Source organism: Castanea sativa, chromosome 1 (genome assembly GCF_040712315.1).
Source record: "Castanea sativa cultivar Marrone di Chiusa Pesio chromosome 1, ASM4071231v1".
NCBI lineage: Eukaryota > Viridiplantae > Streptophyta > Magnoliopsida > Fagales > Fagaceae > Castanea > Castanea sativa.
The window spans coordinates 56472212-56486325 of NC_134013.1; the positions used below are offsets into that span (position 1 = coordinate 56472212).

A 14114-nucleotide genomic window follows, 5' to 3' on the forward strand; every position below is an offset into this window, starting at 1 on the left:
AAATACCCATGTGCTATTACTTCTAACCAGTAGTCACAGATTATGGGAAGAGCGTTTCGAGTAGCATCCTTGAAAATGACCAAAGATAGTAAACAGTTCTACATGTGCTGTTCAACAGCTCGGTACTATTGAGCCCTGACCAGAAGTACCCATCCATACTCACATGAATACACAAATATGCAACCCTTTGTAATGCACCATTTTCAAGGATGCAGAGCATCCCTGGAAATTTTTTGCATCAATTTTGGGGGTGAGCTGTCCACCATTGCTACACTGATATTTGCAGTGCTACATGTGCTGCTCAATGATTTGGTACGTTCTTTGATTTTCCATTGAGTTTACACGATTTTGTTCATTCAACAATTTTGAAATTTTCATCAAATCAAGATGATCAGTACATTAGTAAACAGTTTTAAATTGAATTTTCACAATTTTGTACATTTGACAACTTCAAATTTGGAAACAAATTCGGATGATCTAAACATCTAATGTAATTAATTTTCCATTGAGTTTACTTAATTTGGTATGTTCTTCAATTTTCATTTGAATTTTCACGATTTTACACACTCAACGAATTTGAATTTTTCAACAAATTCGTATTATCTGTACATCTAATGTACACTATTTTTCCTTGAGCTTTCACGGTTTTGTACATTCAACGAATTCAAATTTTTAAACAAATTCATACGATCTGTACATCTAACGTATAGAATTTTCAATGAAGTCAAATTTCTCAACAAGTCTAGACTATCTATACATCTTATGTACACATTCACGATTTGGTACGTTCATTGATTTTCCATTGATTTTTCCCGAATTTCTACATTCAACTAATTCGAACTTTTTCACAAATTTGAATTATTTGAGGCACTTACCATTAGATGATTTATACGAATCACTCATTTTTCTTTCATGGAGTTTGTCCATTATTCATATGGTTACATATTTTTAAAAAAAAAAAACACAAAAACCATTTAAGTGCAATAACCGCGCCAATGCTAAAACAGTTTATGCAGAAAACAATGAACAATTTTTATGAGAAAACAGTGGACAGTTTTACTTAATGCAAAAAAAGATTTTTTGAATGCAGTAAGCAGATTCGAATATACAGTAAACATGATGTGCAGAGAGAAAATTTTATTAATGTAGAAGTAGATTTTATCAATGCAGAAAAATAGATTCGATTATTGTGAAATTCAAACATGAAAAAGCATTCAGATTTGGTGTTTAAATTTAGAAAACACGATTTCACTAGATGTTTTATGAAAAAACAGCAAACAATTTTTTAAATAGTGAACAAAAAATAATTTACGCAGAAAAGTGAGTGAACAATTTTTTAAATAATGTTGAACAGAAAATAATTTTATGCAGAATACTAGAAGTAGTTTATGCAGAAAATAGTGAACAATTTTTATGAGAAAACAGTGAACAGTTTTACTTAATGCAAAAATCAAATTTTATGAATGCAGTAAGCATATTCGAATATGCAGTAAACATGATGTGCAGAGAGAAAATTTTATTAATGTAGAAGTAGATTTTATCAATGCAGAAAAATAGATTCAATTATTGTGAAATTCAAACATGAAAAAGCATTCAGATTTGGCGTTTAAATTTAGAAAATACGATTTTACTAGGTGTTTTATGAGAAAACAACGAACAATTTTTTAAATAGTGAACAAAAAATAATTTACGCAGAAAAGTGAGTGAACAATTTTTTAAATAATGCTGAAAAGAAAATAATTTTATGCAGAATGCTAGAAATAGTTTATGCAGAAAACAATGAACAATTTTTATGAGAAAACAGTGAACAGTTTTACTTAATGCAAAAAACAAATTTTATGAATGCAGTAAGCATATTCGAATATACAGTAAACATGATGTGCAGAGAGAAAATTTTATTAATGTAGAAGTAGATTTTATCAATGCAGAAAAATAGATTCGATTATTGTGAAATTCAAACATGAAAAAGCATTCAGATTTGGCGTTTAAATTTAGAAAACACAATTTCATTAGGTGTTTTATGAGAAAACAGCGAACAATTTTTTAAATAGTGAACAAAAAATAATTTACGCAGAAAAGTGAGTGAACAATTTTTTAAATAATGCTGAACAGAAAATAATTTTACGCAGAATGCTAGAAATAGTTTATGCAGAAAACAGTGAACAATTTTTATGAGAAAACAGTGAACAGTTTTACTTAATGCAAAAATCAAATTTTATGAATGCAGTAAGCAGATTCGAATATACAGTAAACATGATGTGCAGAGAGAAAATTTTTTTAATGTAGAAATAGATTTTATCAATGCAGAAAAATAGATTCAATTATTGTGAAATTCAAACATGAAAAAGCATTCAGATTTGGTGTTTAAATTTAGAAAACGCGATTTCACTAGGTGTTTTATGAGAAAACAGCGAACAATTTTTTAAATAGTGAACAAAAAATAATTTACGCAGAAAAGTGAGTGAACAATTTTTATGAGAAAACAGTGAACAGTTTTACTTAATGTGGAAATTAAATTCATATTTTGAAATTAAAATTTCTGTATTTTACAATGCTTCTATTTAAATAAATAAATACATAAAAAAGCTACTTATTTTTATGTTTATGTTTATTTGTCGATAGTCCAAAAAAAAAGAAAAGAAAAGAAAAGTTACAAGGTACTCGAGCTTAGTGAGCTCGAGTACTGTAGAAATAAAATAAACAACATTTTATGTTTATGTTTATTTGTCGATAATCGAAAAAAAAAAGTTACAAGGTACTCGAGCTTGGTGAGCTCGAGTACTGTAGAAATAAAATAAATAACATTTTATGTTTATGTTTATTTGTCGATAATTCAAAAAAAAAAAAGTTACAAGGTACTCGAGCTTGGTGAGCTCGAGTACTGTAGAAATAAAATAAACAACATTTTATTTATAAAAGGTACTCGAGCATGTTATGCTCGAGTATTGTGTTGCATGGTACTCGAGTATACCAAGCTCGAGTATCACATTATTTTTTTTATTTGCCAAATTTCCACCTCAGCAGTGTCACGGTGGCAAAACTTCTAGGAACTGGAGTGTCTTGAACTCAAGTTCCAAATGGTACTCGAGTTTGACAAACTCGAGTACTATAAAAGTGGTATTTTCCTATTTAGTTCCGAAACAGTGTTTTTTTGCTAAAAATTTCTGAAAATTGTGGTATTGGGCCATTTTGGCCAAAAATTGTGTCCATTACAAAAGAGTGGTGTGTGTTTTTTGTACACACACCTTTTGGTTGTCTGCATAATAAAAACAAAATAGTTATTATTCGGTAAAAATGTAAAATTTACCTTCTAACTTTCAACGTTTTTTATTTTAGTTTTCTAACTTTAAGTTTTGTCATTTTAATTTTTTAAGTTTTAATTTTTGTTAATCTAGACTTATGTTAAAACTTGGCTAAAATTACCGTTAAATTCACTGAGAAATGACCGTTTTACCCTTCTTTTTTTTTTAATTTTGAAATTAAAAGAAAAAAGAAAAATCTATAAATAAAAAAAAAAAGTTTGCCGGTAAAAAAAAATCAAAAGAAAAATCTAAAAAAAAAAAAATCTAAAGAAGACACCGTTGCTGTAACCGTCATCGTTGATGTGGTTGTTGATGATGATGATGAAGCGTTTGTTGTTGTTGATGCCGGTTTCTTCAAACGGTGAGTTCTCGGGTCGACTTCTGGGGCTCCTTCGAGTTTGACAGCAAAGATTGAGTGGAGGCTACGGCGTTTGTTGAAGGCGTCTTGTACGGACTGCGAGATGAGCAAGCGTTCGATTTCGTGGATGACTCCGTCAGGTCGGGTTAGGAAATCCGGGTGGATGAGCTTCGCACGGTCAACGGTTTTGTCTCCAGTCTCTTCATGGTGGGTGAGGAAGAGGTGGTCGTGTGAGAGAGTGCGGTGGTGTTGAGTTGACTCAGGGTGAGTTGGCCACTGGTTGGATCCGATTCGAGTTGGGATAACGTGGAACATCAAGAGCTTTTGGAGCGACTTGAGAGATTACCAGGCTCGAGCAAAAAGCGCTTGAACTCAGGGTCAAGATCGCGTTCCAGAGCTTCATTTCTGGGTGCGAAGATTGTGATGTTGTGCTTGCCGACAGTCTCCTCTAGCGTCTGCAACAACAAGGCCTTCTCGACCAACTTGGGGAGCTCAGTGTAATGCAAGTCCAGAAGAGCGATGAGGACCGAGTTGGAGTTTATTTGGCCGGAATTATTCGCCGAAGAGGACGATCTGTTGTTGAGATTTTCTGGCAATGCGAGGCATATTCCGACAAAGAGGACGAGAATAGACGACATAAAAACAAGCCGGCAACGGTGTGTTGTTCACTTTGATAGTGGTTTTCCTTCATATTTTTCTTTTTTTCTTTTAATTTCGAAATTTATAAAAGGAAAGAAGAAGGATAAAACAGTCACTTTTCAGTGAGTTTAACGGTAATTTTAACTGAGTTTTAACAGAAGTTTAGATTGACAAAAATTGAAAATTAATGGACTGAAATGACAAAACTTAAAGTTAAAGGACTGAAATAAAAAACATTGAAAGTTAGAGAGTCAATTTTGTATTTTTGCCTTATTATTTTCTATACGATAAATTTTTAAGAATAACACATAAACATAATCTCTCTCTCTCATTGAAGTGTTTAGGCTGTGGATGTTGTGTTTTAGTTCTTTTAACAATCCTATTTATTTGTTAGTGAAATTAATCCAAGAAAGTTACATGAAATTAATTTTGTATTTTATGTTTGCATCAATATTCTAATGCTGGCCGTATCCCAATTTAGCTCTACAAACTTTTCAACTGTTATATTTGTTCTAAAGTTTGGAATAAAAATTGAAATCATAAACCATATTTTAGATGATTCTTAACAACTTCATTTTAGTCCAAATCTTAATGAGTCAAATATAGAGACTGAAAATTTATGAATTAAATTGTGATTTAGACAAAATAAATAAGGGATTAAGGATAATAAATTACATAATTCGGCCCATTCTAAAAGCTAAATTTTGAAAAAGCCCTTTTAGTTACTCTGTCCGACTGCCCAAAAGTCGTTGCAAAAAGGAGTTATTAAGACGAAATTTAGAGCTTGTAAATACGATAATTTTTCGTCGTAACAGCTCTTACAGCATACATTTCAAGGTCCTCGACTCCGCGCCTGCTTTTCTGTCTGAGGCGAGACGAACTGGTTCAGGATTGAAGCTGTATTTTGCTTTTGTCTGTTCCTTTCAGTTCAAATAGAACGCAATGCTTAGCCCAGTAACTAGTTTTCAAGGTCGTTTATTGCGAAAGTTTAGCCCAATACCAACACGCCAATCAATAGAGAAACTTCGCTCTTTTTCACAGCACAGTTCGTCTTTCAGTGATACACATGAAAAGTTGGAGTCTTGCTTTGATGGGCACTTTCAGAACATACTCAATAAGTTATCAAAGCATAATGTGTATAAAACGGTGCCTTCAATAGCTGATGTGAGTTTGGATAGCAATGTGAGGCTAAAATTGTTTTCCGGGGTGCTACGTAGTTGTGCTTCAAAAGGGTGTTTGAATGAGGGTAAGGCAGTTCATGGGCAGGTGATCAAAAATGGGATGGACCCAGATTTGGATTTTTGGGATTTGTTGGTGAGTTTGTATGTTAAATGTGGGAGTTTGCAATGCGCACGTCAGGTGCTTGATGAAATGCCTGAACGGGATGTTGTGTCTTGGACTGTGCTAATTAAGGGGTTGGTAGATGAAGGATATAGCCGTGATGGTGTTAGATTGTATGGTGACATGAGGAAAGATGGTATTAGATCAAACGAAGAGACTTTGGTAAGTGTGTTGAAGGCTTGTTTAGTGTGCTTGGAATTAGAATTTGGGTTACAGTTGCATGCAGAAGTCATTAAAATGGGGTTCTTTTCAAATTTTTTAGTTGGGTCTGCTTTTGTTGAAATTTATTCAAAATGTGGTTTGATGGAGTTTGCGAGTACGGCATTCTTTTACATTTCTAAGAAAAGTGTTGTGGCATGGAATGCTTTGATTGATGGATATGCTCTAATGGGTGACTGGGAAGAGATTCTAAAATTGTTTTGTGAAATAAGAGAATTAGAATTGAAGCATGGTAAGTTCACCTTATTGACTGTTCTTAAGAGTTGTGCACACTTGGGAAATTTGAGAGGAGGGAAGGCAGTGCATGCTCAGGCTATCAAGTTTGGTAGTGAGCTTGATAAATTTCTGAGTTGTTGCCTTCTTAATATGTATTCCAAGTGTGAGTTTCCAGAATATGCACTCCAAGTTTTTCAGAGGATAAGAAGTCCCAAAATAGTGGCCTGGAGTGCAATGATCCACTGTCTTCATCAACAAGGCCAGAGCCAAGAAGCAGCTGAAATGTTTTGTCTGATGAGACATTCAGGTGTGTCACCAAATGAGTTTACTCTTGCTAGCCTGATCAGTGCTGCTACTAGTCTAGGTTACTGGAAGTACAGTGAAAGTATTCATGCCTGTGCATACAAATATGGTTTTCAATCTGATAATTTCATCAGCAATGCACTTGTTACAATGTACATGAAAACTGGATTTGTAAATAATGGTTGGAAGGTTTTTAATGCAATGAGTATTCGGGATACTGCTTCATTGAATGCACTTTTATCTGGATTTCATGATAACAGAGCTTGTCATCTGGGACCAAAAATCTTTAGAGAGATGCTTGTGATAGGTTTAGAACCCGACATTTTCACATTTATTAGCATTTTAAAATCTTGTTCCAACATCTTGGACGTAGGTTTTGGGAAGCAAGTACATGCCCATATCATAAAAGATGACCTTAGCAGTAATGGTCATGTAGGAACCGCTCTGCTTGACATGTATGCCAAATGCAGGTGCTTAGAAGATGCTGATGTAATTTTGAATGAACTTACAGAAAGAGACCTCTTGACTTGGACAGCCATTATATCTAATTATGCACAAAGCAATCAAGGGCAGAAGGCTGTTAAGTGCTTCAGTCAGATGCAACAAGAAGGCTTGAAACCCAATGAATTCACTTTCTCCAGCTGTTTAAGTGGTTGCTCCAGTTTAGTATTGCTAGAGTGTGGGCGGCAGCTCCATTCCTTGACTATAAAATCTGGACTTTCATGCAACATGTATGTTGCTACTGCACTTGTTGATATGTATGGGCAATGTCGGTGCATAGGAGATGCTGAGGCTGTTTTTAAGGACATGGCTTCACGGAATGCATCCTCATGGAACACAATCATATGTGGATACTCACTAAATGGCCAAGGAAATGAGGCTCTCAAGGCTTTCAGAATTATGTTAGATGAAGGGTTCCTGCCTGATGAGATTACCTTTATAGGAGTTCTTTCTGCATGCAGCCATGTGGGTTTGATTGAAGAAGGTGAAACATATTTTAACTCTTTAAGCAGGTACTATGGAATCACTCCTACCATTGAGCACTATGCTTGTATGGTCAATATCCTTGGTCGGGCAGGCAAATTTATTGAGATTGAAAGCTTTATTGAGAAGTGGAAGCTTACCAACAATCCATTGATTTGGGAGACAATTTTGTGGGCTTCTAAAGTGCATGGAAATGTGGGAATTGGTGAAAGAGCTGCAGAGAAACTATTTGAACTTGAACCTTGTGTGGACTATAATTATGTATTGTTATCTCACATTTATGCTGCCAAAGGCAGGTGGGACGATGTTGTGAAGGTTAGGGCATTGATGTCCAATCAAGGAATCCATAAAGAACCAGGTTGCAGCTGGCTGGTGATTGATGGTGAAGCCCAAAAGTTCTTTGCTCAAGATCTTTCACATCCAAAGATCCAGGAAATCCATGTACTGTTGGAGGGGCTATCACAGTGAAGAATGAGTGCAGATTGAAAACTTTCTATGAGAATTGAGCACAGTTCATGGGTTATGCCATCTGGAAAGATGGTCATCTCCTTGAATTGGTTGAGTTGATAAAGAAGTTGCCACCTGAGGAGTTGGCTGCTCTTGGCCAGTCCAATGCCATCACTACAGAGATCCATACATCTACCTAAAATAAGCAGATCCGCAATCAAAATGTTCAAGGGGAAGAACTGAATCTGAGTATAGGCTAAGGATTGAATAGGAGATGATGGAAGGTTATATGCCCAACAAAAGATAATAGCTTTCTAACAATTATTTCAAGAAGAGAAGCATTGCTTTATCATATCAGACATGTAAATCACGTATGATCTGATGATAGTTCAGTGCAGAAAACTCAGGATTCATCGGGACGGGGTGAGGAGTAAAAGTGTTGGCACATTCTGTTAAAATCATATGCAAGCTTGTTGGGGAGGTGCTGATAGTTAGGAACAATGGATAACATATGCTTTTGGTATATAATTATAAGTAGCGACACATTATTGGATTATGATGCGAAGATAAAGAAAAAGCTTAGCTGAGCAAAAAAAATTTGGATTGATACGTTCCATAAGATCATTTGAAAAAAACTGTCCCTACTTTGAATTGGCACTCTTATCGTGGAAATGCCACAATTTTTTCTTCTGTGCAGTGAGCGAGCGCATAATGCTGGCTACTAGTAGAGTGACAGGAGATGAGCTTTGTAGATGTGATAACTTTCTTTAAGCTGTAAGCTACAGATTCTTTAGCATACCCAAGCTATTATAGAATCACAACATTTACCACACCATTTTTTACAACTATTCACAAACTGTTACTACTTACCTTTTACTCTTACATAGACCTACCACTTACAGTCTGCCACATCAAAGTCATGACCAATTGCGGTAGGAAAAGTTGTAGTTCTAAATTTTGTTGGCATACCCAATTCAATGATTCAACAATAAATTTTAATATTTTTCCAATTATATATGTTCATGTTAGTGCCTTGATGCTTATATCTTCGTTAGTTTGTATGACTTTTAGTGTACGCTTGAAAATTCTTTTAAAAAGTTAAGTTTTTTACTTTCTTAGTATTTTTTACAAATAATCTAACTTTTAGCTTTTATATATATATATAAATAATAAATAAACTATTTTTTAATTTTTTGTAACATATTTAACATAAAAGTTACTAAAAATTGTATCTTTTGATAAATACTATGAAAATAAACTATCAAAAAAAGCAATTTTCAAATGGATACTAATTGTTTATTTGTAAACAGCTTATTTAGCTGAAATTGAAAACTTTATGCTGAAAGTGTAGAAAATAGATTAAAAAATAAATTGAATAGTACAGTAGGACCCATTAATAGTATCAAAAAGTGCAATAGGACTCATAAATAGTAACAAAAATAAGCTAAAAGTGTAGATAATCTAAATTTTTTAGTTCATTCCAAACGGATGCTAAGAATAAGTTACAATATTGCTACAATAAAGCTAGTTAGGCTGTATGGAACTATGGTACTCAATGTTGGGTATTAAGAATATGTTAATAAAATGAAAATAGTTGAAATGGGAATGTGCAAAGGTAATTGATTGATGGACTAAGAGATATTTAATTTGAGTAAAGGGAATGAAAAGAGGGAGATTAAGGTATAAAATAACATTAGTAGAAGTAGTAAAGGAATTACACATTAATTAAGGAAAAGACAAAAGGTATGATTTTTTATATGATAAAATAACATAGAATGATACAAGAGATTGATCTTGATTATTTTGTTGATGACCAATAATTTTTTTTTGGGAGGGGGGGGGGGTGGAGCAGTGGCAGAGCCAGAATTTTAGTTCAAAGGGGGCAAAATTAAAAGATATTATTTAAAGTGAAATTGATCTAAAAAATATTAATCGATAATAATAACAAAATAAATAAACAGTTGTAAGAAAATAAATATATTTCATATCATTAAAATAAATTTAAAAAATAACCAATTCATACTACAAAATCTACAACAAAAAGTTTACAAATTGATGTGGTAAAAATGTGATTAGTGATGCTTAAATAATATATAATGAATAAATGTTTGAAATTATTTTTTGTGATTGGTGACATACCAATTTGTAAGATATAAGTAATAAAATTTGTAGTATCTCTAGCATCACTCAACAATAAAATACTGTAAAAAGTATCATTAATAGTGAAAATGGTGAAAAAAATAATAGAAAAGAAAAAAGAAAAAAATTGTGAAACATGTGTCAAACTTAGACAAGACAAAAGCTACTTACATGAACAATAAAATAGGTGAAAAGGTACAAGCATTTGAAAGGTTTCTCCTCGCTAGCGAAAGGTGGGTCTCCATCTTCTCCTAGGTTGTAAAAAAGTAGTCCCTTCTTTGAAGGTGTTTGTGTCCCCCATGGCAACAAGTTTGCCTTGAGGCTTTATGGTTTTTACTTCTAGGGTTTTGGGAAACAGTTTTCTTATCTTTACTCCTTAGGATGGAAGACCTAACGAGATCATGGAGTTGTTTAACGCTATCAGAGTGTGAAGGGTCAAACCTTCGGATCTCAAAAGAACAGGCAGCAACAAAGTATATATTAGCTGCAAAATTCTTGACAAAGCGTGCTCTCAACATAGATGCTATAGCCAAAACGTTCACACCTTTATGGAGATCAGTGAACAGTTTTAAAATCAAAAAGGAGGGAGACCATGTGGTATTGTCCACGTTTGATAATAAGGAAGAGATGGAGAAAGTGATTGATGCCGAGCCATGGAGTTTTGATAAACACCTCATGGTATTACAATGCTATGACAGAGATATAGACGTGGGGGATATGGAGTTTAATAGAGCTAGTTTCTGGGTGCAAGTGCACGATCTTCCAGTGAGATTTAGGAGACGTAAAGTGGCCGAACAAATATGTGAGGCTGCAAGGAGGGTTGATGTTTGGACTGATGATTCTGAATCGGAAGGGGATAATTTTATGAGAGTTAGAGTTTCAGTGGATATCACTCAGCCTTTGTGCAGGGGGAGGGTAATTTCACTGGATAATGGCAAAGAATTATGGGTGTCTTTTAAATATGAACAACTCCCCAACTTGTGCTATTGGTGTGGCTACTTAACACACAATGATCGTGATTGTGCTCTCTGGATTGAGAGTGAAGGAAGCCTAAAAACTGAGTCACAGCAATTCGGATCCTGGATCAAGGCAGCGCCGTTTGTGTCGGTAAGGAGAAATATGGTGAAAGTTCCTGGTTTTTTTGCTAGTAGGAAATCGGGTGCACCAGCGACAAACCAATCGGCTCAAAAGCCTCCTGTGGTGGTGGTTCGTTTAGGTAAAGCTTCTCCGGAGGTTGTTTGACCCGATAAGGAAAGTGTTAGTAATCATCCTAGTGCAAATATTGCTTCGGATTTTCAGGAAATAAATATGGAAAAAATGATGCCACAAGAGTCCGGTAGTGCTACGGAATTTGAAATTTCAAAAATGACGGATTCTGTGGAGAGAAATAAGCAAGCCGGTGATTTTGAGGAGATAATAGATGATATTGATAAGGAAAATCCGTAAGTTTGACTTGGTGGCTTCAAATATAGCTGAAAACAGAGGATGTTTAGATAAGGAAAAGTTTATAGAATCACCTTCTATTGAGGATTCTAACGAGTTGCTCTCACAAGCATGTGCTCCACTTAACTCTTCCTTATCATGTGGGATTTCTAATATTCAAATCAGCCTCATGCATGCTGAAGGCTCGTGGAAAAGAATTGCTAGAACTCAGATCGAAACAGACATAGTTATGACTGAAGTAGTAGGGGAGAAACGTACGACTGGGGAAACAGAAAGCTTATTTGAGTTACCTAAGAAAAGGAAGGTTTCTCAGGCGAGAACAACTAAGAAGAAGATATTGGCAGAGGCTGGGTTCCAGCCCTGCCAGAAGCAAGCATCTGTTAGTATGAAACTATTGTGGGCTTGGGAACTTGCGTACAGAGAATGAGCTTGTTACTTTGATACGGGCTAAAGATCTCTTTGTCGTGTTTATAGCCGAAACATTGGCAGATGAAGCAAGGCTAGATTGTACTTTGAGTAAAATTAATTTTGATCAAAAGTGGGTGGTGCCAAGGGTTAATAGAGGTGGTGGTTTAGGGTTATTTTGGAAGAATACTGTGAACCTTACTGTTGTAGATTCACACAGGTATTACATCGATACCATTATCAATGGGAATTCCGAGAATGAGTGGCGTTTTACTGGTTTTTATGGAGAACCCGAGACCTCAAGGAGATTTGAAGCATGGAACAAGTTGAGGACTTTGAATTCAAGGCAGAACACACCTTGGCTTTTTGCCCAGGATTTTAACAAAATTATTCGGCATGATGAGAAGTTGGGTGGGCCAAGGAGAAACCATGATCAAATGCAGTTATTTCGAGATGTGATTGATGAGTGTGGCTTCATGGATCTCGGATTTGTAGGCTCTAAATTCACATGGGCAAGACATTATGATGAAGGTCGCTCGGTTAGAATAAGATTGGATCGTTGCTTGGCTACTAATTCTTGGTTTCATAAATTTCCAAGAACTAGAGTCCATCATCTTCAATCTATGTCATCGGATCACTCTGCCTTATGGGTAAATTTAATGGTTAGAAGAGCCTAGTAGGAAGAAATGCTTCAGTTTTGAGGAAATGTGGTTGTCAGAGCCCTCTTGTGGTGAAACTATTCAAACAATTTAGAGTAAACCTTGTGAACTGAACCCTAGCCTAGCTATCTTGAAAAGGGTGGCTCAATGTGAGCAGGAATTGACTTGGTGGAGTAAGCATAATTTCGGACATTTGAGAAGGGAATTAGCAGAGAAAAAGAAAATGCTTGTGGTGGCCGAAAATGAAGCAATACTCAGCAGGAACAACTCTCGGGTTAGGGGTCTCAAGGTTGAAATAAATATTCTTCTAGATAGAGAAGCTAGAATGTGGTGTCAAAGGTCTCGGGCTTTGTGGCTGAGTAAAGGAGATAGCAATACAACCTTTTTCCATAGCAAAGCAACTAAGAGGTTCAGGAAGAATTTAATTAGGGGGATAAAAAATGCTAGAGGTGAGTGGGTAACCAAGCATGAGGAAATGGGGTTGGAGCTGTTAAACTACTATGAAGAGCTTTTCTCCTCTTCAAACTCGAGCATCTCTATTGAGGTTCTTGAGAAAATCCTATGTTCAATAACTGAGGAGATGAATGCCGATTTGGTGGGAAACTTTTCAGGATTGGAAGTGTTGGAAGCTTTGAATCAGATGGCACCTTTAAAGGCCCTGGGTCTCGATGGAATGCCTCCACTATTCTATCAGCATTTTTGGGAGGTTATGCAGTATGATGTAACCAATGCAGTCCTCTCTTGGTTAAACACAGGTACCTTACCTGACCCTATAAACCATACTCTTATTACTCTTGTGCCACAAGTTGATAATCCTGAACTAGTGACTGAGTTTCGGCCTATTAGTCTATGCAATGTTCTTTACAAAATTTATTCTAAGGTCCTAGCTAATAGATTAAAGAAATTCCTCCCATCCCTTATTACTGAACACCAATATGCTTTTGCAAAAGATCGCCTCATTTCTGATAATATTTTGGTTGCCTTTGAAACTCTCCATCATATGAAGAACCATAGCTTCGGTAGACATGGATTTATGGCCTTAAAACTAGATATGAGTAAGGCATATGATAGAGTTGAATAGGTTTATTTGGAAAAACTTATGGAGAGAATGGGTTTTTGCACTAGGTGGATTGCTCTTGTTATGAGTTGTGTTAAAACGGGTGACATATTCCATTATGGTGAATGGAGAACCAATGGGAATGATTCATCCCAAACGAGGTTTAAGGCAAGGGGACCCCCTCTCTCCTTTCCTTTTCCTCCTTGCACAGAAGGTCTACATGCTCTTATTAAACACTCGGCGGGAATTGGTGATCTTAAAGGTTTTTCCTTATGTAAGAGGGGCTTGAAATTAACCCACTTGTTTTTTGCAAACGATAGCTTGCTTTTTTGCAGGGCAACATATGAGGATTGTAATAATATTTTGAAGTTGCTAGCTAAATATGAGTCTTTGTCGGGGCAAAAGATCAACAAAGACAAAACTACAATTTTTTTTAGCAAGTCTACATCGGAAGAAGCAAAAGCAAATATTAAGAATCTCTTCCAACTTCAAGAAGTTAAATCCTATGAGAAGTATTTGGGGCTGCCGTCTTTTGTGGGTAGGGGGAAAAAGGCAAGCTTTGATTATATAAAAGAGAGGGTATAGAGGAAGCTTCAAGGATG

At 35.4% G+C, this 14114-nt stretch overlaps 2 protein-coding genes across 2 annotated transcripts; both read left to right on the forward strand.

The window, feature by feature from the left end:
- The first annotated feature begins 5183 nt into the window (after positions 1-5183).
- LOC142610333 (pentatricopeptide repeat-containing protein At2g33680-like) lies at positions 5184-8775 on the forward strand. Its single transcript, XM_075782141.1, has one exon. The coding sequence runs from the start codon at positions 5242-5244 to the stop codon at positions 7828-7830; it is 2589 nt and encodes an 862-aa protein (XP_075638256.1). The 5' UTR covers positions 5184-5241; the 3' UTR covers positions 7831-8775.
- Positions 8776-11368: 2593 nt separating this feature from the next.
- Positions 11369-13536, forward strand: LOC142630317 (uncharacterized). The gene is made up of 3 exons (XM_075804298.1): positions 11369-11774; positions 11866-12446; positions 12613-13536. Exons 1-3 carry the CDS (start codon positions 11369-11371, stop codon positions 13534-13536), a joined length of 1911 nt encoding a protein of 636 aa, XP_075660413.1.
- Positions 13537-14114: the final 578 nt, after the last annotated feature.

Bases quoted from the DNA above. Each gene is read 5' to 3' on its own strand.
- LOC142610333 (XM_075782141.1), top strand. From the start codon at position 5,242: ATGCTTAGCCCAGTAACTAGTTTTCAAGGTCGTTTATTGCGAAAGTTT.
- LOC142630317 (XM_075804298.1), top strand. From the start codon at position 11,369: ATGATATTGATAAGGAAAATCCGTAAGTTTGACTTGGTGGCTTCAAAT. The intron at 11,775-11,865 runs GTATGAAACTAT...TCGTGTTTATAG, and splicing joins CCAGAAGCAAGCATCTGTTA to CCGAAACATTGGCAGATGAA. The intron at 12,447-12,612 runs GTAAATTTAATG...CAATGTGAGCAG, and splicing joins CGGATCACTCTGCCTTATGG to GAATTGACTTGGTGGAGTAA.